This window comes from Coturnix japonica, chromosome Z (assembly GCF_001577835.2).
Source record: "Coturnix japonica isolate 7356 chromosome Z, Coturnix japonica 2.1, whole genome shotgun sequence".
Classification (NCBI taxonomy): Eukaryota; Metazoa; Chordata; class Aves; order Galliformes; family Phasianidae; genus Coturnix; species Coturnix japonica.
In genome coordinates this window covers 47,565,698-47,590,085 of record NC_029547.1, presented here as the reverse complement: position 1 = coordinate 47,590,085, position 24,388 = coordinate 47,565,698, and the positions used below count along the sequence as shown (strand labels likewise).

At 39.3% G+C, this 24,388-nt stretch overlaps 2 protein-coding genes across 22 annotated transcripts in view; one reads left to right on the top strand and one right to left on the bottom strand.

Annotated features, from left to right (window-relative positions):
- HOOK3 (hook microtubule tethering protein 3) overlaps window positions 1-695 on the bottom strand; it is an 80,005-nt gene extending 79,310 nt beyond the window's left edge. The window contains exon 1 of the mRNA XM_015849553.2: window positions 518-695. Within this exon, the coding sequence (XP_015705039.1) occupies window positions 518-574 (57 nt within the window). The 5' untranslated portion in view covers window positions 575-695. The remainder of the gene's footprint in view (window positions 1-517) is intronic.
- RNF170 (ring finger protein 170) lies at window positions 18-24,010 on the top strand. 21 transcript variants are annotated; one of them, XM_015849538.2, is made up of 8 exons: window positions 18-105; window positions 5,568-5,613; window positions 7,622-7,765; window positions 12,444-12,519; window positions 13,595-13,706; window positions 14,586-14,659; window positions 16,884-16,988; window positions 19,909-24,010. In XM_015849538.2, exons 3-8 carry the CDS (start codon window positions 7,629-7,631, stop codon window positions 20,176-20,178), a joined length of 774 nt encoding a protein of 257 aa, XP_015705024.1. In that variant the 5' UTR covers window positions 18-105; window positions 5,568-5,613; window positions 7,622-7,628; the 3' UTR covers window positions 20,179-24,010. The 21 variants fall into 21 exon arrangements, with proteins under 21 accessions (XP_015705024.1, XP_032297266.1, XP_015705019.1 ...); XM_032441375.1 differs by having other exon boundaries at window positions 5,568-5,717; window positions 13,598-13,706; XM_015849533.1 differs by having other exon boundaries at window positions 5,568-5,717.
- The last annotated feature ends 378 nt before the right edge of the window (window positions 24,011-24,388 follow it).

Genomic DNA, 24,388 nt, shown 5'->3' with positions numbered 1-24,388 from the left:
TTCCAACCGTCACCTCTAACAGCTTCACAAAGAAGATACTCCCGTGGCAGTGCAGGGAGGAAACTCACTGACCCCAGTGCTTCCCAACCACAGAAACACAGCATCGTAAGTACGCTGCAACCACAGCCTGTACAGCTGCAGACTCAAGGCCAACACCTCCTACAATCACACGGAAAAAGGCAATCCTTAGGCTGAGTCCGTTATCTCTGACCTCCCGAATTTCTGCTTCTGGGACGAAAGCATTAGTTAGGGTTAGAGGAAGAAACGCAGACGGACAGAAGCGGTAGGCCGGGCGGGCTCCGCACAGAGCCGAGCACCTGCCCGCCGCAGGCCCCGCTCCCTCGGCCGTGCCTTTGGCGGCGCCGCGGGGCGCCGGCTCCTTTGTTCCCGCGGTGCGGAGGCAGAGCCCAGAGGCGGGGCCGCGGCTCTCGGGCCGGTGGAGGAGAGTGGCGGCCGGGGCCAGGTCCGGGGCGGGGGCCGGAGCTGCGGCCCAGGCTCGGGCGCGTCGGGCACTCACCCAGGTGAGGAGGCTCTCGCCGAGCTCGGCCCGCTCCAGGCTCTCCACGTTGAACATGTCGGGGCGCTGCCCGGCAGGCTGCTGCCGGCACTCGCTCCTGCCGCCCCTCGTCCCCCGCTGTCCCGTCCCGGCCGGGCCGCGGCGCGGACACGTCAGAGCGTCCTGGCGGCGCCGCCCACCCGCGGCTGCGCTGTGCCCCCGCCTCCCTTCGCCGCGTCGCTACGCTGCTGCCGGGGGCGGGGCGGCGGCCGGCGGGCAGCGCGGCGCTGAGCCCGGAGCTGAGGTATCGCCGCCGCGACCCCGCGGCCGGGAGGGTGTCAGCGCTGGGAGCGGGTGGGCGAGCGAGCGCAGCCGGGCGGAACGTGGCAATGGCCGCGCTGGGTCTGGCAGCAGCGGCTCGGCTCAACGGCTGCGCGCTGAGGGCGGCGGAGGGCCGCGGGTTGAGGTGGGGCAACGGCCGGTGGCGCGCGGCGTTGGCAGTTCGTTCCCCTCTTAGTGTCGGGGGTAACGAGAAGTGCCGGGCTTTGCTGGTGGAAGGACACGCAGCGGGGTTGTCTGCTGCAGGTGTGAGTTTGCATGCGGGAACGCTGCTGACTACAGTAAGGTGTTGTTGGGCGTTTTTTTCTAGGAAAGTAAAAAAAAAAAAAAAAAAAAAGCCCTTTTGGCATCAGTCTGAGTATTACCATATTTCACCAAGCATTATTATACTGGAGTGACATTGTTTCACTTCCCTTCCTACCTGCCCAGAAGTGAAGGCGGTGACAGGCCTCTTCATGTGGTCCTGCCTGCACACAGTCTTAGGGGTGGATGGAACCTCTGGAGATCAGCCAGTCCATCACCTGCTCAAGCAGGTTTCCTGCAGCAGAATGCATGGGAAAGCGTCCAAATGAGTCTTGAATATCTCCAGAGGACATTCCACTGCTCTATGTGCAGCCTGTTCTGCTGCTCCGTCACTTTGAAATTAAGGGAGTGCTTAGTCTGCCTATTTCTTCAGTTCTGCGCTCCATATCTTTATAACCTTGTTCCTTTATCAGCCTTGAACCTCTGTCTGTTCAAACCTTGTGGTTCAAGACTCATTCAGGGCCTGTTTTACATAGGCCGTGCGCCATCCAGTGAGATACCCCAAACAGGAATACTGTACATATCACTGTCTTTTTCTTCGAGCCATCATCATTGCTGGCTGATGAAAAAATGAAACTTAGCCATTGGAGTATTTTGCCCTGTGGAATGTGCTTTTGAAGGTTTAATCTTTATTGATTCTAACATGAATACATTCAGCCCGGAGAAGGCTGTGAGGTGACCTGATAGAGGCCTTTCAGTATCTAAAGGGGAGCTGCAGGAAAGAAAGGGACAGAGTATTTCTGCGGTCTGTGGTGGTAAAACATGGGGAAATGGTTTCAAGCTCATATAGGGTAGATTTAGGTTAGGTATGAGGAAAACTTCTTTCCCGGTGAGAGTAGTGAGGCACTGGAACAGGGTACCTGGTGTTGTAATTGATGCCCCATCCATGGAGACTTCTAAGGCAAGGCTGGATCAGGCCCTGGGCAACCTGATCTAGTTGTGGTGTTCATTGCAGGGGAGTTGGTCTACACAGCCTTCAGAGGACCCTTCCAACTCTAGCGATTCCATGATTCTCAGTTTCTATTCTGTGATTAGAAGAAGCAGAGTACCTATTTTCTTTCTATTGCTTTTTAATTAGGTAAATGTTGTGCAGAGGCTGCAGACCTCCAGCCCTGCAGAGGGCTGCTTTGTCAGGCAAGCATGTTGGTGAGGCAGATCTTTATACTGAAGAAGTGTTATCCCCTGCTGTATGGGAAACTGGTAATCACAGCCTGAACCTCTGATTAATCAGCTGAGGCAAGTGTTGGGTCAGCTGTGGGAGCACAGGTGAGAGTAATTTAGCTGTGCTACCGGAAGGGGTGGAGCTCGACTCCACCTCCTCTAGACCTTATTTAAGGGCTGACCATCACTAAGGCAGCATCTTTTGGAGATTGCTCCTAGGAGGAGATTGCTTCAGTGTTTTCTAGCAGATTAGCAAAACTTCCATTCTGAACCACACAGTGGTGTCACGTTCCACCAGTAAGTCCTTCGCAAGTGATCAGGACACACAAATAACCACAAAGTGGAAAACAGGTAACTTCCAACAAGGAAGATCTCAGTTATTTCTCAGCGTCTAATAGCTTTTCCTTTTTGGGGATATCTGTTTTTCTCTTCAGTGAAACCAAAAGCTCTGAAGTCATTCCTTAAGTATTTCAATATAAGTGATAATGCATCTGGAGAGGGGCTGCTACAGAATAAATGTGCCCCTTTTTAGTGTACTTAAGTTGATTTCTGTTACCTAAACGGGTCAGTTAGGAGAAACCTGCTGCCACAAATGAATCCAATTTATACTGGTTCCTTTTATTCTGGAAGAGAATTCTGAGGACTTAGTTTAGGACTTGAGGACAAGTCTTTTTGGTGTTTAAAAAGATGAGAATTGAATTGCAGGCATAGCCTGTACACATGAATACTACAGTTTTGTCAGCCTGCCTTTCTCAGTAGTATTTTTCTGTTTAGGATTTAGTTTATCCTATAGAACTCATAGCCTCTCCAAAGTGAGAAACACCTTTACGGAAAAGGAGTTAATGGTTGTACTTGTAAAAGACATCAGACAAAATGTAAGTTCCAGCTTACGCTGTGGCCCATACCACTGTCTTCATCTTTCAGTTTTTCATATCTTGAGCACCGGCGGTGGCTGTCAGTACTGCAACAAGATGAAAAGAGCAGAAGTAGGCCTGATGTAGGAAGGTTATACTTACTCAGTTGCCTCTCAGCCCATCCTTGAAAAGGCACGTTGTTATCAAATGTATTTTTCAGATGCTGAGGAAATTGCAGCCTTCTCTCAAAGTCAGTGTTGCTCTTGATTACTTATCAGTATTTCACAGCAGTATTGCATCTATGTTATCTTATTATTTATTTCTCTGAGGTTTATGTCCTCCTTTGGTGGTGGACCCTAAGATCTCTGTCTTTTCAAGAGTATATCAACGTATGGTGCCTCCCTGTTAAATGTGAAAAATTCAAGTCTTGTAGATAGCTGTGGGGATATTCTGACTTCATGTAGGTAGCAGCAAGTGCTTAATAAATCATGGCAAAGTTGGTTTTCATTTGTTTGCAAGTTATAGCATGGCTATTGCTTTTATATTGTGCTGTATGTAGTGAATTAGGAATAATAATACTTATTATTATTCCTTTTATTATACTTAATAATACTTTTCAAACCTCACAAGGAAACAATAATGTATCCACAGCAGTGTGGGGTCTTCATGCCCTCATATTTCACTACTATCCGTATGAGTTTTCAAGAATAAGACTGCCATAAATGTAATGTTATTTCTGGCAGTCCTCTTTGTTTTTTCCTCTTTTTTTTCATATGAAGTTGTGTCTATTGCTCAACTTAAGTGGGAAGATTGCTATTTGAAGTGTAAACAAAACAGTTTTGCTTTCTGTCTGTAATCTGTGTCAGTAAAACTCAGGAAAAGCAAAGCTATTACGTGTTCAGGTGGGTAGCATGAGATGTTTCTTACAAGCATAAATTCCATCCCTTTCTACTGTGAAGTGTTCTGTGACCAGCTGAATCTGTTTTAGGTTGTTTACGTTCAGTAGCCATACAAAATCCTGAGTCACTTAAATCTGATCACTGTGCTGCAAAGTTCAGCTGTTATTTAGCTAGGCCAAGTAACAGAGCAGTTACTGCTTGTCCTTTTTCCTAACTAGGCAGTTGAGCTATTTTGCCTTGTGCAAGCACAAGTAGCTTGAAGTTGATCTGAAAATTAACAGGTTTTGTTGTTTCTGTCTTTTTCTGCCTTGAAAGTTTTTGTTGTTTTTTCAAACTTTGCAACCTACGCTGTTGTCTTTCTGAAGCCGATGGTACAAATCCCAATTTAGATGGGGGTTTGGTGTTTTTCCTTTAATTGGAAGGCAGGGTGGTGTTATGCTTTCCTTTCAGAATGCCACCTTCCTGCTGGATGGTTGAAAAGAGAAAATAATAATAATAAATCTAAGGGAAGTTCAACTGTTAGAATTTAATCTGGTTCTTACTACTCACTTCTCTAACTGAAGTCATTCTGTTGTTATGGAACTTTTCTTAAAAAGCTAGTATGGACTAGAACTAGTTTTTTGTGTGAAAGTATAGAAGCATGCTATCGAAACATCTTCTTTGCAGTGATGAAACAAAAATTGGTAGAAATCTACAGAAGCAAATAAACAACTTTAGAATTATTTAATGTCTGTGGTCTCAAAGGCCAACCTGAGAAAGCTGAGAAAATAGTTATTTTTGCATAATTGTCCATATAGGATGGATCAAGTTAAACAGGTTGAAGGAAATGATTTTATAAACATCACATCAGGTTTCTTTTGTATGACATTTGATTATTACTGCATTATATTTTGTGAAAGTTTAGATATCTTTGCTTCTGTCTGGTTCTACAAGTCTTCCCTGAGACACTCTTAGTCCTTGTCAGTGCTGGTTGTCACTGAGGACAACTGCATTACATCACTTAATGCTAAGTCTTAATGAGCTAAAGTTGTTCAGCTCTTTGTTGTGCAGGCTGAAAGACCATGCTGCTGCTAGACTCTAGCCCTGGAAGGCCAGATTCTGTAGCAGCAGTTGGAGGACTATTAGCATTCAGAGCACCATGAATATGTTTTGTGTGCTATTGTGGTTGCACTTAAGGAAATGTAAACTGCAAGCTTGCAGTTCTGTGTATTTTGTTGGCAAATGTTATAAACGGACTTGAGATCAGAAAATTCCTTCCTCCTGCAGTCAGACAGTTTTCAAATTGTAGTGTTCTCTTTGGGACCATTGTTGAGTCTTTGTTTTGTTTTCTTTTTTGCATACTCACCCAGGCAATTGAAGCCAAGCTGTGAAAGCATCCGTGTCTCACTGCCACAGTGTGCATTTCTGAAAAATTGCTTGGAAATCAATAGGATGCAGCTATTGTTAGCGTGCTGGTGTGTTCTGACAGAGCTGTTTTAGGACTGTGGACCAATTCCTCGCCATTTATTTCTGCAGGTGCATGGAGCAATCAACTCAGGAATGACAGTGTGACGTAGTTCAGGTTAGTGCAGAGATGGTGGTTCTTAAGGAGAGACAGTGCAGGAGCTGAAAATAGCAGCACTCCGCCTGAGAAGCAGTTGTGAAAAATGAATGGCCCAGAATGAGGTATTGTAAGAGCAAGAAACTTCAAGACTGATGATAAGTGCACAGTTTGGATGTGTTGAGCTGGGGAGGCATCACCCCATGCCAAGAACTTATGCTCACATTTTCACAGCAGCTGAGCCTTGTAGCTTTAACAAAAGCCATATAATTGTGTAACAAGCTGTGCAGCACCATGCTGTAGCTCTTTGTGTAGACTGTTGTTCCAGAGTAAAACCTTTCCACAAATATCTGGTCTTTGTTCATTAGTATGTATGAAATCTGTGTCAGTATTGACTTAATTCAGACATGGCTCTTCACGAGTCTGTGGTGTTTTATGTTTAGGAAAACCTACCCTTTCCAAATGTGAAGTGGCCTTTCAGCAGTTAGACTGTGACAGTGGCTTGTGAAAAGCTGTGTGTGTCGCACTTGAGTCTGAGGCACACATCAGGAAAATGTAGTTTATTGTTTCACTTCATATATGCTTCATTATTTTGTTTTGCTTTTCACAGTGGAAGTCCAAACATAAAAGAACAATGAAAGGAATCTACCCTGGGTTCTCCTTGTTTTCTCTGCTCTTGTGGTACTTAATTATACCACTTACCCCTTTTGTAGTAATGTTAGAATGTACATTTTCTCTTGCCTTACTGCTGAAGAGGTGGTTCTTCATGTATGTATGAAGAACATACATGTAACAAAGCTTGGAGAAAGCTCCATGATTCGTACAAGAATAGATTTGGAGAACAGAAGCAGTCATCTTATAGAAAAGATGACATTTTGTGTTAGCTGTGGACTGGCATGTTGAAATTTTGTCAGGGTTGCATATTACAACTGGGCACTGAAATTCCCATAGCTTGTGTTCTCTCTCATTTTTGCACTTAATTCAGAGCTAGGTAACGTCTAACAAATATCACTACAAAAGACAGCAAGGTTCAAACTTGACAATAACATATGAGCTGTGAACTAGTGAGATACTCTAATAAAAGCTTGCAGACTTAGGGTACCCACACAGGAATAGAAAGTGAAGAAAACGATACCAATCTTCCCTGACCTCATAAACTGATGCTGAGATTTTATGCCAGTTCTTTGTGGAAATACTCCAACTGCCTATGGACACAGCTTAAATACAACATTTTTTGTTATTTTTCCCAGACTTAGCTTCATTCTGACTTCATAGTATTCACAGCTGCAGTTCATTTCACTTCCTGATTGCAGCAGGACTGATTTAGAAGTATGTTGCAAACTGGTTTATGTTGCTTGTGTCTCCAGCTGTAGGTTAATGAATGTTAGTGCTGGCAAGTCATTCTGATTTTTGCATATGCAAAATGAATATTAAACAAACAAGTCTGACCAGAGAAGCCTGAAAATACCCTTTTGTTTTCAAGCTTTACTCGTGTTTCTCTCTGAGGCATGGTAAGGCGTAGAAAAGGTAGATAAAATACAGAACTCATCAGATATTTTATGTGTATACAGGTGGACATTTAATATTGTTCTGTCTTACCTTAGCAGCAGTCATGTTATGCAATAGCAAAAATTCTTGATAATGTAGAATCATACTTTTATAAACAGATTGTTGTTTGAATATGTCAAATGCAGAAGGATGTCCTGTCCTTAATATGCTTTTTAAAGGTTTGCAGGTAAGATATTTGACTGATGTTTTTAAAACAGTCTTTAGGTTGCAGTGCAGTCATTTAAGACTTGCTTACTGCTGTACTAAACAAATGTTTTGTAGTCCTTTGCATCAAGCTCTATTAGGTAAAATGCATGTCTTTTTCTTTTATCATTTTTCCCCAGCAGTTGATTATTTTCTTCAAGAATTTGTGTGTAAATAGATATATGCATATGTATTACTTGTGACTATTTAATAATGTATGTGTGTATGTGTATGTCTAGATATTCAGTGTACGTATATATTTCTTTTTGCATTTTAGAGCTGTGATGGACAGTCACCAGGCAGAAGTTCAGAGTTTGAAGCTAGATAATGATTCAGTTATAGAAGGAATAAGTGACCAGGTACTGGTGGCAGTTGTGCTCAGTTTCACTTTCATTGCTGCTCTGATATATACGCTTTTAAGGTGAGAATATGTTGATAGGAATTGATCAGTGTGCTTGGGTTTGTCAAATTCTAACTTTCTCAACTAATTGATAAATATACAACACTTACTTTGTGACATGAAGGAAATGATTATTTGATCACTTAGTCTGTTTAACTTGTTGCTTGGCTGAGTTGATAATTTAATTAAGTTAAAATTAAATGATGAATTTCTCAAAACTCAAGTCTGACATTTCCACATGTTCATCATTATTTATTACTGAAAATAACTAAATTCATAAACTGTTTGGTGTGTTGTATTTTATTATTAAGCAGAGATTTGTCAATAATGATTCCTCAATTAAAGTTGAATATAATCCTTCAATACACATTCCAGTTGGTTTCTCATAAATAAATAGGCTGATTTATTTATTTATGAGAATATTTGGAAAACAGTGGATTTTAATATGCTTTCTGTGAAAGAAAAGGCTAAGTACAGAATGAGAGAAATTCAAAGGTCAAGTAATCAAACCTTATTTGTAGCTCCAGAGTTTTTCCTTACAACTTAACAAATATTTTAGCCTGTGTGTTTTTAGGAAAATGAATCTGAGCTTTTGACTGGCTTCTTATTGATTTCATTCTGTTTTTAATGCATGTCTGTAGAGTTATGAATACAGAGGTGATTTTAACAGCTGAGAGGACTGAATGTTAGTAATGGCATTATGAAACTTACCAAGGAGGACCTGTCTGTATGAGAAGTATTGCTAAGATAGGGTGTGTTTGAGAGCTTGCCATGAAAGGCACAAGGAGCTGAAAAGCTTTGTTAGCGTGCAGGGCAGTGCTGCAGTTCACAACCAGGAACTATAGAGAAATTAACACACATCAGTGTGCTTCTCCTGCTGAGGCTGTTTCAGTTATTTAAATGACATAACAATGCTTCTCTTCCCCCAGGAGTCCTCTCCTATCTTGTGCTTTTGTTATCCCTTATGTTTTTCTTAGCACATGTGACTTGAACTGAAAGTTTTTGGTTAATGTTCAAAACCAAAATGTTTACTATTTATAATGGAAGGTAAGTTAAGAACACACATAAAAAAAGAAAGTGAGCAAAATAAGGTTGATCAGCAGTGGACAAGGGCAATGGAAGTTTCCTTAGGGATAGTTATCTTCAGAAGATACATTGATGGTGGAGGGTTGTGCGGGGAGGGTTGGTTACTTTCTACCTGTGTATCAGATTGTCTGTGCATCCTGGTATGTGCCCTGCTGGTTTATTTTCTAGAATGGTGAACAAATTTGAGCAAAAAGTTCCCATACTTTAAAAGCCTGCTAACTAGTAAATTTCTGCATAATATAACTGATGGTTGAAGGTCTTGTCAGCATCTTCTTAGATGTACAATTTGCCTTCTGTAACCTTGATAGTTATCTGTATTAAGCAGTGTTTTTCCCCAAAATTCTTTGTGCTGTCTCCGTTAAAATCTGTGCATTATAAAATTTAAACAGTACATGAAGTACAATAATATTTGGCCACGGAGGAGAGACGGGAGAGAGAAGGAGGATTTTTTTTTTTTAATTTGTCCCTGGTTATCTTTGTTTTCTATACTGTGTTCATTGCCCCATTGACTTTGCCACCAATATAAAGTCGGGTAGAAATAGATCCTGAGCACAAATATGGGAAGGAGGGCTTGGGAGAGTGAGTATAGTTGCAGGAATAAATAAAAAAAATACTGGAGAAGGGAAAGCAGGCAACATGGAGTCATAAAACCACAGAATATTTTGGATTTGAGGAGACCTTGAAGATGACCCATTTCCAGTCCCCTGCTGTGTGCAGGGCTGCCCCCCACCAGCTCAGCTGCCCATGGCCCCACCCAACCTGGCCTTGAGCACCTCCAGGGATGGGACACCACAGCTTCTCTGGGCAGCTGTGCCAGGGCCTCACTTCCTTCTGAGTATAGAATTTCCTCCCAGCATGAATCTGAAATCTCCCCTGTTTAAGTTTAAAGCCACTGTGCCTTGTCCTGACAATACATGCCTTGCAAAAAGGGCCTGTTCCAGTAAACCTAGGGGGAGGCAAAAGTGAAATATGGAAAGAATTTTTAGGGGGTGTCACTACTATCTCTTTTTATAATGCAGAATTCTAAGAAGCATGACATTGGGGCAGGAGCTGAAAGTCTGTGAGCTTTTGGTTTTGAAACTTAGTTACTAACATATGTACCAAGTTATGGATGTTTAGGTCTGTTTCTGTAAGGAACTTTTGTTGACACTGTATGTTTTAGAGTTGTTCATTTAGATAAAAGCAACCAGATTTTTACTATCATCTTTTAAGTATGTGGAGATCATCACATTGCAGATAAGTACTTAAGGTTTGATATAAAATGAGGTCAGTACTTTCAGCAGAATTCCAGTCTTGATCCTTGATGGGAAAAAAACAACAACAATGACAAAAAACAATGATGGTGCCAGTCTGAACGTGTCCTGTCCCTCACTTCCCCTTCATGGCAGCTCACACTGGATGAACAGGCAGCCTTCCTCCTGGTGGTGATAGTTTTGTGGGGCCCTTTGTAAGACACTGTACAATCTTGCCATTTCATGAGATTTCTTTCCTGAAGTTATGGGGTGCGAAAACTCAGAAACAAGGAAAGTTGTTTACTTCTAACCTTATTTCTTTTTGGCTTGTGTTTAGCTAGGCGAATATCTGTAGTTACATAGCACCATACAGTTTCTTATTCATTTCAATATATTTTCTCACACTAACAGCACAACAGAAGCTATGATTGGGATGTGTCTTGAATGCTGCCTGTCCTCCTCTGGACTTTGTGCAGTGTTCTGCTACTGAAACATCTTATGCGTAAGCAACAGATGCTCAACCCCCATGCATCTACAAGCAGTCTCACATGTTAAAGATAGTATAGTATGTAATACCAGACTGAAATCATGTATGTAAATTATTTGCACCAAGATGAAATGCTAGATATGCAATGGTAACTTCAGTTTGTCTTTTTTAGATAACGCTGGTAACAAATTTGCAATTAGTTGTTTATGAGGGAATCAAGGCTTGTAATTCATGCTACCCAGTTACATGTGGTTTGCTTTGAGATTCAATATGCATCAAACTTCTGGCAAAACAAAGGTGTAAAACATGCTAATTTGTAGAGTCTAAATGGGGAAATACGGTTAAACATGTAACTTACATTATGGACAACTTCCACAAGGTCAGATTTGTTGAGTGCAAGCATCTCATATACTTTTCATTTTTAACTCGCATTACTGCTGAATAAATGCACTTTTTACAAATGATCACATTATTTTTAGTCTGATAATGCAGTTTTATTTCTGTTCCTCCTCAAAGAAAGAATGAAAGAGGAAATGTTGCAGCAGTAATGCAGTGTTGTGGTTTCTTTCTTCAAATTAAGGAAATATTGCAGATGGGGCCTAGAGCCACCGAGGAATTTACATGAATGGATTCAGAAAAAGTTAGGAAAATCCAACAAGTTTAACCTTCAGCTCTGACATGGGATCAGGCTGCTTGGGTCACTTCTGGAATCAGTATAACACGTTCTTCAACTTAACTTTTAGCCAGACATGGCTCACATTACCCTGAGGTAATCTTGTCTGATTTGGTACACTTAGTTTGAAATGGTTTACCACCAGCCTTCAGATAATTGTGGAAAATAATTACTTGTATTTATTAGGTTGAAAGATTTATTTTGCCTCCTCCATACAGGGTCCTGTTTCTTCTGTTTTTCTCTAACATTTTACAGATGTCAGCAGTATCAGTCTTATTGTTCTATTCTGAACTTCCTCTAACTTTCCTACATCATTTTATGCATTTTGCTCAAAGTGGAAGCTGCAATCCATCGAGACATCCGCAGTGCTGAGCAGAGTGTATCACTAGTTAAATCCATGTGGATAAATAAAGCACGAGTACAGTTTTTAACGTGTTATTGGCTCGTATTTATTGTAACTCAACACCTCTTAATGTTGTCAGCACCACGACTAATTCCAATCCTGTTGCTGCTGTGCTTTTGAATTCAAATATATCCAGCCTCCTTTCTTCAGTGTCTTCCCTCAGATTCCTCTTTATCGTGATGTTTCTAACCTGTAGTTTTCTTGCCAGTAGAGTCTGCAGAGATTTCTTTTTATATCCAATCTGCTGATAGTTACATAAAGTCAACATTCTAAAGCAAATTTGCCTACTCTTCTTATGTAAATGTGGATTAATCTTTCATGTAGCAGATAAATCTGAAGTAGTTCAGATTTTTCAGTATATGATAACTTATGTAGTTAGTGAGGGGGGAAAATAAGGAATTTACAAGTAATCCAACAGCACAAAGATGAGGAATCAAGACACATTCTTTACTGCATGGTGAATATTAAATGTTTCGAGCAGCTTGATTTGTTTTTTATTTATTTATTTATTTACTTATTTATTGCAGGCTGATGGATTAATATTTTTTCAGATCGAATTTAAGTTTTAATATGGTTTAGCAATTGATTATGGAAAATTAGGAAAATTTTGCTGCTGCACAGCTTGCTGGCAAGAGTTACCTCAGTATCTACAGTAATTGTCCTGTTTCCTTAATTATTTGTGTACTTCCTTTAGAATGCTTTATTGCGGGAAAAATTATTTTTTCCCCTTTGTTCACGTTTCATTTTTTTCAGTCAGTTATTTTTCACTGTTGGTTCACAGTGTTCATTTTTCTTACTGCTTATATTTCCTTTCACAGAAATGCACATCAGAACATTCATCCAGAAAATCAAGAGCTAGTACGAGCTCTTCGGCAGCAGCTTCAAACTGAGCAGGTGCTTTGCTGAGTGTTGGAATCATTCTCAATCTGGTCTGGGGTAGTGTAGGTTTCTCTCATGGTTCTGGAAAAAGCTAGTCTTGAGAGTCTTTGTAACTTACTGTACTTACTGTTACCTTAATGTTGATCAAACAATGAGATGATGTAAGTCAAGTCATTACAAGATATAACTGGTTATTTTTCAAACCAGCTTTTGCCACAAGGTGGAGTGTGTTAGGTTGTGTTAGTTGTGTGCTTCCTGCAGTGTTCCTGGGAATTTGGTGGTTAAAAAAAAAAAAAGGGAAATCTGGAGAACAGCTCCAGAGCCACAGGACGATGTTTAGATGTTTAAAGTGATAACTTGTGTAGCAAAACAATGGTACAGCAGCCAGAGCCAGGCAACAGGCTTTGCACACAATTCTGGTGTGTAGGTGAGACTCTAACATGTAGCCACATCAGCAGTTGTTGAGTCCCAAACCTAAAATGAGAGAAGCCATACTTAATGGAGAGTGTTCAGGAGAGTCTTTAGTCATTCTTGAAATAGTGTCAGATTTTTTTTACATGAATACATATTTAAGTAGAGGAAACATACAACAAATTGGGGAGGAAAAAACATCTCATAGCAGTGATGTACACAAGCTGGTGTCTGTGTTTGAGCTTGAGAACCCTAAATTGTGGAGTTGGTAAGCAGTGCAGTTCAGGTGACTGATTTGGGACAAAGCTATTTAGAAAAATGCTGCAGACCTGAATTGTTATTTGTGCTTCAGCATGCCTTAGCAAATGCATTCTACGTAGTGTGAAGGACCTGAGGGGTTCTAGCTTTGTGGTCTTTAACTGGATTGAAGTTCATACTCATGTAACAGATGAAGGGGTTATGTGCTTGTAACCAGAAGAGCATGCTTAGTGAGGCAGTTTATGCATTTACGTATGTTTTTTTTAATTTAAATTTAGTTGTATTTTATCTAGTTTTGCATTTGAATATTCAACTTACTGGGTTTTTTGTTTGTTTTTTGTTTTGTTTTTAATTTAACTTCAGCAGAATTCTTATATAAAAAATAGGGTCTCTATCATTTTCTATTTCTCTTCTGTCCCAGCAGGATGCTTCTACTGGTGACAGGCATCGTTTCTATACAGACATGTCTTGTCCAGTCTGTTTGCAGCAAGCTACGTTTCCTATAGAAACAAACTGTGGGCATCTCTTCTGTGGTAAGTTGGGAAACCTCCAACTCTCAAAGATAAAACCAGAAGAGAAGCAGAAACTTTGGGCAGTAATACTGTCAGGAATAGCTTTGCTGGACTTTAACTGCTTATCTTCACATCTGTGTTAAAAATATTTTTTATATAATTTATTTATAAAATGCATATTAATAAATGGTTACTTCCAGAATGTGCTGGAATTTTTTCTATGCTATCAGAGTTGAAAATGCATTTAAAAGCATTATGAACGAAGAGTGTATTTTATTTCCTGCTATTGAAAAACAGAAGAGGTTGAAGTGCACTTGGGGAAGTACCATTTTAAAAGCTGGCTTAGGAAAAAATAAAATAAAAATCTGCTTGGTGTTACCATCACAGAGGAGTTTGTTTGTTTTGTAGAAGGTCTTGTCGAATTACCACTAGCTTAAAATGCTTAAAATATTTGCCTTTGGTGCCCAGTTGTTTGAATTGAGAAATGCACACGTGAAAGTTCTATGTAGCATTTTGCTTCCTCTCCCTCCCAGTGGGATTATTTCACTGCAGCTGTGTAGTTTTATAGTGTGTATAATGCTTGGTTGTAGAAAAAAAANAATAATAATAAATTACTAATATGGAAAACAATAAGAGAAAATAGATTATCTTTTTTTTTTTTTTTTTTTTTTTTTTTTTTCACCCATTAAAGCTCTGATATTGAAGCCAGGTTATCAGGATGAATTTTATATCTCCTTGATTATTTTTATTATTTCTAACATTTAAACTCTTGATATTCTTAATTATTTGTGTTCTGAATTAATGGTTAAGGTATTTGTTTTTCTGCTGATGCTTAATGTATTATTTCATGTAATAATGTTTAGCTCAGAAGTGTCAATATCTGTAATTTGTGTTTGTCAGGTTCCTGCATTATTGCATACTGGAGGTATGGATTGTGGCTTGGTGCCATCCGTTGTCCAATTTGCAGACAAACGGTAATTTTTTAAGCAATCATGGGCCTTATGGTTTAGCAACCTAGTAGTATTTTTCTAAAGAAATGCATTGTACTTACATTTGAGCTGCCTTATTAAGACTGACAGAAGGAATCTGAGAAGCTGAAAGTGTATAGACTTGTGAAATGTAGATGGTGGACATTGTTTTTTAAATTTTTTTTTGCTTTAAATGTTTAAATGAACATTTAATGTTCATTTAATGAACAGCACTGGTTACCCAACCATTTTTCTCTAACAGAGTATAGAAAAACAGAAAAATATAAGGTTTTAGCTACAATTCTTCCCTGCTTTGTATTTGGGATGTTAAATGACTTCTTAAACCAGGACTTGTATCTGAGAGACCTGGTTGGTCTGGAAGTCTCCCAGTAGATAAAATACTACTGGTTTCTGAGAAGTATCCTCTCCCTTCTTGTTGTCCCTGCGAAACAAAACAGACAGAAAACTATGTCAATTTCTTATTTTTGGTCCTACTTTTAGTTTTTAATTAATTTGAACTTTGTAGAGGGAGCATATTAATTTACTCCCAGCATACTTTACTTACACTGTTAGTTTGAGATACGTCCTTGCAGTTTGCTAAGATTCTTTGGGCCACATTCTGTTTTAACAAAAGTAGCTTTGTGTTTAACAATGGAGACTCTACAGAGCTATTTAATTCATTAGAAGTTACTAGCATCCTTCATGGCGCTGCCCATGCATTGTATCCTGTTTTGGTTCTGTATATTAGCAGGACCACATGAAGACAGTTAAAGGAAAGAAAAATAGGTATTGCTAGAGGGAGAATGAATGAGTTTCGAGTATAGCCTATGAGGAGAGGGAGAGAAGGCAAAGAAGATGGAAAAACTGAAATTAAGATATTTTGAAGAGTTCTTTAATTTCCCCCTGTAGATAGATGCTCCTCTGTCACTCTCTGAGTAGTAAGTACATTGGATGGGATTGCTTTCGTGATTATGCATTCATTCTTACCCTTCTCATAAGGTAATAAAAGTGATGCATCACTAAAATGAGGAACAGAGGTGTGTGTACATGAACTGCATGAGTCACACAGAAGGATTATAGCAGGGCTGGAAGTGGATTGTAGCTCTGCTTATGCTGTTGTTTTCTAAGTGTGACTGCTGCATTTAAATCCTACAGGACCATCATTTGCATTACATTTTCAAAAGCTGTTAGGAGTCCAATCTCTTGAAACAGATGATTTAATATAACAACAGAACACTTAAAGAAACATTCTTTTTAAAACATACTTATCTTGACATGAAAAGTAATGAAATCAATCATTTTAAAACTAAGATTAATTCAGAAATAAATACTGCTCAACAACCAAGTAATGGTTTCGTGCTTGGGAGAAAGGAGAAGACCCTCCTTCTGAATATTACTTTTTTTCCTTCTTTTTGATTTAACACAGGGCTGGGATTATTAGCTGTTAGAGCCATAAGCTGGCTTTGGAAACTTGTAATGGCAGATACAGACAGAACTTTTTGAGGATGATTTTAGTTTAAGTATAAACATGTTCTGTTTGCTGTAATAAAGTACGTTTTTTTATAGCTGAACATGTTTTCAAATACAAGACTTACTTCTTCAGAAGCTCCTAAACAGAAAAATAAGAGAGATGTGAACACATATTCACATATTTTTGTTTGCGTGATAGTTAGTTCAAGAACATAAGTGAATTCTTTGTTTTTACAAGAAACATGAAGGCTGTTGTCATTTTACTACTGTCTTTTGTTACTCACCTTGGTCTTGGTATGATTGTCCACAGGGAGGAATACAAGGCTTTGCTTATTTGTGGAAAAGCGAAGTGATTGCAAAGGTGACAGAGAGTGGCCTCAGTGGATGCTCTACATCATTTTGAGTTAAAGAAACAAAACTATGTTCATTTCTGGAATTAGCTGTATTCTCTTAATCATCTATCCCTCTTGTTCTACAATAAACTATTCATAGAGGGAAGGTTCTTATGCACATTTTTAAGGGTCTTTTGAAAATGTGTTAATATTCTTTAAAGAGTTATCGGCAAATAATTTGTTCAAATGTAAAAGCTGTATCCATGTGAATGTTAGTAGTCTTCATTTCAATTTGGTACTAAATAGTTAACTAACACAAAGTTTGTTCTGTGTAACTAATTGAAGATATGCTGTAATATATTGTAAATCCCAATATCTGCATTTAAGAGATGGCTGAACATGTACCAAAATCTTCTTGCTGTGCCTAGGTGACGTTGTTTTTACCACTCTTCAGTGAGGACCAGCAGGGTGCAACACAAGTATTACAAGATGTTAATGATTACAATCGGAGATTCTCAGGACAACCCAGATCTGTAAGTTTGGGGTAAATCTGGGTGGAGGTCAGTGATTTCAGGATGTGATTTAACAGCATTTTGATAACTTCTTCCCCCACTGAAATTTTTGTTTGTGATTTGTGTGGACTATGCAGGTTTTTCTCAGGACAGCGTTGTCCAACCTGCAGGTCATATACAAGGCTGGACAGCTTGTAATGCAGTCTCACAAGATCGTAACATTTTGATATTTATTACATGACTGTGGGCAGTGTTTTTCATGAGTCTGTTGTGAATAGCTTCAGTGTGGACTGTAGAGGTGACAACAGAATGTTGTGCAGGGCTGGGCACAGGGCAGTGTTAACTCTGTCTCTCCTGCACGCCCCACATACTCCGTCAAATTAAAACCTACATGTATTCCACTTTACACATGGTTGTGAAGCCTAGAGAGAAAAAAAAAAAGCAGTAATTGCTGATAATACTATTACAGCCTACTGACACATGTACCTATGAAGACACACATTTTGTTATTAGGCTGACATATAAGTTGTCTTGTTATATTATTAAACTTGGTCTTGTGTTATTTCATAAAATAAATTGGTAAGTTAACACATTCACTGTGGAAGAAATATCCAGAATACTCATGCAGTGCTGACAAATTTTGTAATTTTCAACATCTCAAAAACCTCACAAAAAGACTGTAATACTTCATGACTTTTTTTTTGTCTTGCAATACGTATTTGATTAGTGTTTCTGCTGTTCTTACCACGTGGGGGCAATGTACAAGTAATAATCACCTTGTGTCAGTTCACTAATCCAAGCATGCTAAAGGTGAGTTTACAGAGGACATGCATTATACCTACATTATTCTCACACATACACACACACACACACACACATATATGTTTATACATATATATTTATTTGTAGATTGATGGAATCATGTATTTAGCAGCCTTTTTTTTTTTTTTTTGCACAAAAATAACACAATAAGTTAAAAGATTTATGATAAAATCTAAAATACAGATGAAAGTGCAATAGAAAAAATACTATTTCAAAATATTATCATTAATGTATGTTAAAAAATTGTTACATATGTGCATTAACTATATTATATGTGGTCTAAGACAATTACGCTTCATTCAGTGTGGTGCTGGAAAATCAAAAGGCTGGGCATCCATAGCTAAGGAAATCCATGCTTATATGGTTAATAGAGTCACAGAACCATTAAATAGTTTGGACTGGGAGAGACCTTAAAGTCCATCCAGTTCCATTCCCCCTGAGTTGGGGTGTGCACCAGATCAGGCTGCCCAGGGCTCCATCCAGTCTGGCCTTGAATACCGCCAGGGACAGAGTGATTAAGTTAGTTAAATTATGACAGGCTTACAGGCTTGAAATACACTTTGTAATATTGTAATATTACTTACTTATTATATCTTTGTAGATATAACAAATTATTACTTACTTGTAATATCTTTGTAGAAACGTTTATTTCTGTTGTGAACAAGAATTGCTAATAGGCCTCAGATTCCCTTTTCCCGTGTTAACCTACTTCTTGAAATATAAACCCTTACTTTGAAGGGCTTAAAAACTAGTAGAAATGCTTAAAGAAACAAATGAGCTGTAAGAAAGAATGCTCCCTTGATTAATCTCTTTAAATTGATTAGGAGAATCTGAAGTTCTACTCGGTGCCTTTTTCAGATTTCAAGCTGTATGCTGATTTGATTTTATTTCCCCCCTCCACTATATATCTATACATAATATATGTAAATAGCTAAGAGACATGCTGGAAGTTCTACAGACATGAGAAACTCAACTTTTGACTTGAGGAAGTCAGGCTGTCTTCCGAGTGCATGTCTTGACTCATGAAATGAAGTGGATGCCAATAACTTTGATACACGCTTGTCTTCAGCTGTTCATTGGATTTGGATGTGTATAGGAAATGGTTGTTCAACCTTTTGGCTTGCCCGGGCTGCACTGAGTAAAGAGAAATTGTCTTGGGCAGCATATTGCTCTGGAAGTTACTCTGAAAGTAATTCCTCCTATTTACTTCCATGGAAACTACAGTAGATACAAAGAGCACAGCAATATTATTTGATAGAGTATGTTCTCAGCTATGAAGCACTGTTTTTCAACACAGTCACCTCCACTAGCTCCGCATTTCCATCAGCAATAAAGAAGAGGTTGCATTCCATGCTCATAACAGTCGACACCAGCTGAGGTGACCCACTGTCACCACTGCTGAAATGCACCCCTTGCTGCCTCTGCGAGCTCACATCCACTGTTGGGTCTCCATAATCCTTCACAATTATTGATGAATGTCAGTGGGTGCCCTTTTTTTCTTCATGGAGGGATTCAGTGACACACCTTTGCTTCACACACACTGCCATATCAAATGACATTGTGTCAGAGTGCCCTTCTGCTGCTCTCTGTGACACACAGCAACATGTCATGAGATGTTGGTGGGAAGGTTCACCTTCTACTGCCATACTGCCAGTGGTCAATGCAATAAAAAGGAGACGTTACTTTTGGTGCAGCTCTCAGGATAACAAAACAGTGCTAGGGGAAAAATTGCAGTCCGAAGAGACAAATGATGTTGGTTTGTGTTCTAAAGCTATGCAATTGATCCAGAATAGATTGAAATTAATTTTCAGGCTCCAGCAGACCTCTCTGTGGGCTGTATATAATAATAATTATATATATATATTTACAGACACTGTAATATATATATATATATATATAAAATAACAATATATAATTATTATATATTACTATATATTTATATATATAGTAGTAATTATTATATTTATTATATATATATATATTATAATAGTATATAAATTTTATATATATATATGAACAGATACCAAAGCTGTAATGCAGTAATAGGAACATCACACTGAAAATAAAAATTAAAAAAAAAAAAGATGGAAATGTTAACTCTTGGCTTGTCCCTTCGTAGATTATGGAAAGAATTATGGATCTGCCCACTCTGCTGCGGCATGCATTCAGGGAGATGTTTTCTGTTGGAGACCTCTTCTGGATCTTTCGTATCAGAATATTCCTCTGTTTGTTTGGAGCCTTTCTCTACCTGGCATCGCCTCTGGATTTTCTTCCTGAAGCTCTTTTTGGAATTCTGGGATTCTTGGATGATTTCTTTGTCATTTTTCTTCTGCTGATACATATTTCCATCATGTACCGAGAAGTGGTAACCCAGCGGCTGAATAGATGAAATGGCTGAAAGTCACCCAGTCACAGAGATGGAATGTTTCAAAAGGAGAACCATAAATTTGGAATAGCAAGGTGCCACTGTACAGTTTCAGTAGTTGTAATTCCATAGCTTCTAGTTGATTATCTTATACCAATATGGAAGGTTGGTGTGTGGTGATGCTTAACTGGAATCTTTAACTTTTGTATTACATACGCTTCATAACGATGAGGTCAGTTTTGTAGTGTAATGAACTACCTTCATCTGCTTAAACCTAACAAACAATTGTATGTGATCAAAGCAGAAAACACCTCTTTTGGAGTGATTTGTGAAAAAGGGGTTCTAGTAAAGGACTTAAAGGATAAAAATATATGTTTGGTACTCTAGATGTGAGGAAATAAATTCAAAACTTTGCAGGACAGTCATTGATACATTTAATGTCTCACTGTTGTGAGCTTTTAAATAAAAGTAGCTTTGTGTATCTCTGTGGAAGAAATCAAATGACTGCAGTACCATTTCCACCCTGCAGTTTGCTGCTGTCCACTTGCTTCACAGCAACAAGGGGGAACACCTCAGTATTGCTCGAGCTGCACTATGTACGGTTGCATGCAATTCGTACAGTTTTATTTTTATACTTTATAATAATGCACTCACCATATGATCTACAAGGAGAAACCTACGTTATGCACGCCAGAGACTGGCTAGTGCTCTGTTTTGTAATGGGAGCATGGGTTGTTTTTTTTCCTCTGAAGGTTGTTTATTTAGCAGGTATGTACCTTGAAGGTGGGTTTTTTTTTAATGCAGCTTTAGGTCAGTGTAGTGTTTCTTCATTGGACATTTGCATGCCTTTAGCTGCATCAAGTATTTAGGCAATAGAAAGAACCCTCAGATTTTAGACAGTGATTATAGAAGTCAGAACTGGATGTTTACACTACAGAACTTTACCAGATTGTTCATTTTCAACATGAATATTAAACAACTTAGATATGAGGGCGTTTGATTTTCCCTTGGGGTTTTCTTGCTTGATTGACTGATTGATTTCAATGTGGATAGAGGGTATTTTGAATTAACTTGAAAAAGACTATTGAGGAGGGACCACAAACAAAAAAAACTCCTGAAAATGTTTTCCAAATGGCTGGGCTACTGATGATCCCTAAAGGTTGTTGTGGGGGTTTTTTGGGGGGGTAAGAAGGGTGAGGGAGGAGTAGAGAGAGGTTTTGGTGGTGGTGGGTTTTTTGCTTTAACTTTTTTATTATTTTTTCTTAGGGGGGGCTGTTTTTTTTCTGTTTTTCTGTTGAATTTCAGTATAGGCTGTCAGAGCTACAGAATTCATTTGAAAATATTTTCATTTTATGAAAGGGACTGCCACTAGAAAGCTCAAGAATGTTTTGTTTCTATGTACATTTTAGTTAGAAAACTTAGGACAGATAATTAGTTAGGAAAGATAATTGTCATTTTACTTAGACTTCCTGAGTACTTGAAAGACTGTGACAAGACAGGTGATTCTTTGCATGTTTACGTAATGTTCTATGACACTTAAAATGAAAGGGACCTTTCCACAGCTTCTCTGTGTTGCCCATGACACGTGTTCTTGTGAGTTGCCACCTTTCCACAGCTTCTAGTACGTAGGCGGAAGGAGCTGGGGCTGTTCATCATGGAGAAGGTTCCAGGGAGAGCTTATAGTGGCTTTCCAGTATCCAGAGGGGTCTGAAAGAAAGAAGGGGACAGACTCTTCAGCAGAGTCTGCAGTGATAGCACGAGGGGAAATGGTTTCAAACTAAAAGAGGAGATATTTAGACTGGTCATAAGGAAGAAGTATTTTACAATAAGGGTGATGAGGCACTGGCACAGGCTGCCCCTGTTTAAAGCCCCATTCCTTGAGACACTCAAGGTCAGGCTGGATGGGACTCTGAGCACCTGATGTAGGTGTCCTCACTCACTGCAGAGGGGCTGGACCAGATGGCCTTAAGGGTCCCTTCCTACTCAAGAAGATGACAAAACCGACATCTGAAGTATCATTCTGTGGCTGATACTGGCAATGATCCCTCAGTATTTTTTGGAAGTAAATTCACTAATTCTTCACTTGAAAATTTGGTGTTGAAAGTCCAACGATATTTTAGAAATGAACTGGAAGGCTGAGTTTTTCCCTGTTGCTGTGTTTATCGCAGAAGGGCAGGAAGAGAAACAGGAAGTGAAACAAGGGTAGGAGGAGGAGAGCAGGACAGAAAATGACATTTTCGTAAGCAGCGACTGTTGGTTTTGGCAGACCAGCAGTTCTTGAGCATCCTAGCTGAGCTTTTCTCTGTTTGGTGTTATTGTATGGTGGTGGTTTAGTGGCTACCTCAGTTAAGTCTTCAAGGTATTACTGAGTAAGTGTGGGATATTCATAAACTTAGGTAAAGCAAGGTAATAAATTAGAATGTTAGATAAAGCAGGATTTTGTAGTTTTGCTATAAGCAATAATTCTTTTGTTGTTGTTTTCCCCAAGATATCCAGCTGAGTGCAAACTCTAGAAAGTATTTTTAGTCAATTTAACACCTCTGGAGTTTAGCTTGTGGGTCTACCTAGAGAATCAAGTGAGCTGCTGCTGTAGGACAACTGTAGTCTTTTCATAGAATCTGTCAATCTGATACCTCCCACACATGTTTATCCTTTTATTGTGGTTATACTTTTTGCCATGACTCTCTAAATCTAGAGTGGATAAAGATGCATGTGAAACTGCTTAGTGATTTGTTTTCATTGAGCTCCCTAATCCCACCTGATACTGTGAAGAAGTTCATGCAGAAATAACCTAAGGAACCTGCTCCTGAAGAGCAGACCTTTTGTACCTGAAAGCACGTACGTGCCACATCCACAAAGCTGCATAAAGTTTACCTGTATTCTGCTAGCCAGAATGATTTCACTTGGAGTCCTCTGCTTACTTTTGAGTGTTGAGTAACATCGTAAGCTTTAACCCAGCACAGTAAACACTTGACAGAATTAAGATAATCTTTTCTGTCTTTTCACCAATGTGTGCTTTTTTTGTTGTTGTTGTTGTTTTTTGTTTTGGTTCTCCAAGATACTTTGGGAACAGTATTATGACTTGCTCAGGCTTCTCTTGTTTTGAACAGCTGCAATGTGAAGATGCAGCTGACCAGCAGTGCATGGCTGCTGCTCCTCCTGAAGGAGGCAAATCTGAACTAGCTCTAGGTTAACTATCTTGGGTGCTGCTATCATATTGAGCTTCATCGAAGCTGTAGAGCTCCCAAGAAGCTGGAGGTAAAAACATGGCCATTTAATATTCCTTAAGTATATACTGCCAAGTTATTCTGGTAGTAATGTTCAGCGTAAGTGAGCACTAGCTTCAGAATGTGAAATAAATACATGATGCTTTGAGGGGAGCAAACATTGCTGCAGTTTTGTTGTGTGGAACGGGACAACCGTGTCACTAAGTAAGAAAGGGAAAAAGGCTTTGGTAGAAAAGAAGCAATATGGGGGGAAATAGAGTTCTTAAAAGATTCTTAAGGCTTCACCAAAATCTGGGAAATATTTCAGCAGTATTAACAAATAGGAAAAGTTGCGTCTCAGAATTCTTGCAGAATAACTTGTAGCATCTTGAGGCCTAATGATAACCCTTATCACAAGCACTGTATAATGCAGTCTGTTTCTATGTTGTTTGTGACTCGCACCATTGATGCCTATGAGGATAGGGCAGAGTGGTGTAATTTGGGGATGCGATTTTGCAATAGGTTTCGTAGAACTGTAACAGAGACCTGTATGTTACTCTAGATTTTTAAGACAAAAAGATTTAAACCTACTTCTTGTTACTTTTAATGATAATAAATTGCTATTAAAGAGATTCTCTTGGTTTATTTTACTGGCTTTCTGTCTGTGAATGTCCTTATTCCTCCTTTTCCCCTTCACCAGCCTAAAGCTGTTGACAGCTCTGCTACAGTCTTGATTGATTTTTGTGTTATGTCCACGGTCTCTCTTTCCAGCTTTATTGTTACCATTATGGGAATGACGATCTCAGAGGTCTTAGTCCCAAAGTTATATTGGTGCATTAAATGTCTTTTCCCTGATGTCTTCAGGTCGTCCTGATCCCGTCCAGGTGGGTTTTTCTCCAGCCTCTCATCCCTCAGTCTCCACTTACAGCTCAAGCAGTGTTGTACCTGGCACTGCTGAGAGTACACTTTGCAACAAGTTTCTTAGCTTGCTTTGGTGCATGTTTCTATGATTATGGAAACACAATGTT

Bases quoted from the DNA above. Each gene is read 5' to 3' on its own strand.
- RNF170 (XM_015849533.1), top strand. The intron at 12,520-13,594 runs GTGCTTTGCTGA...CTTCTGTCCCAG, and splicing joins AGCAGCTTCAAACTGAGCAG to CAGGATGCTTCTACTGGTGA. The intron at 13,707-14,585 runs GTAAGTTGGGAA...TGTGTTTGTCAG, and splicing joins CTGTGGGCATCTCTTCTGTG to GTTCCTGCATTATTGCATAC.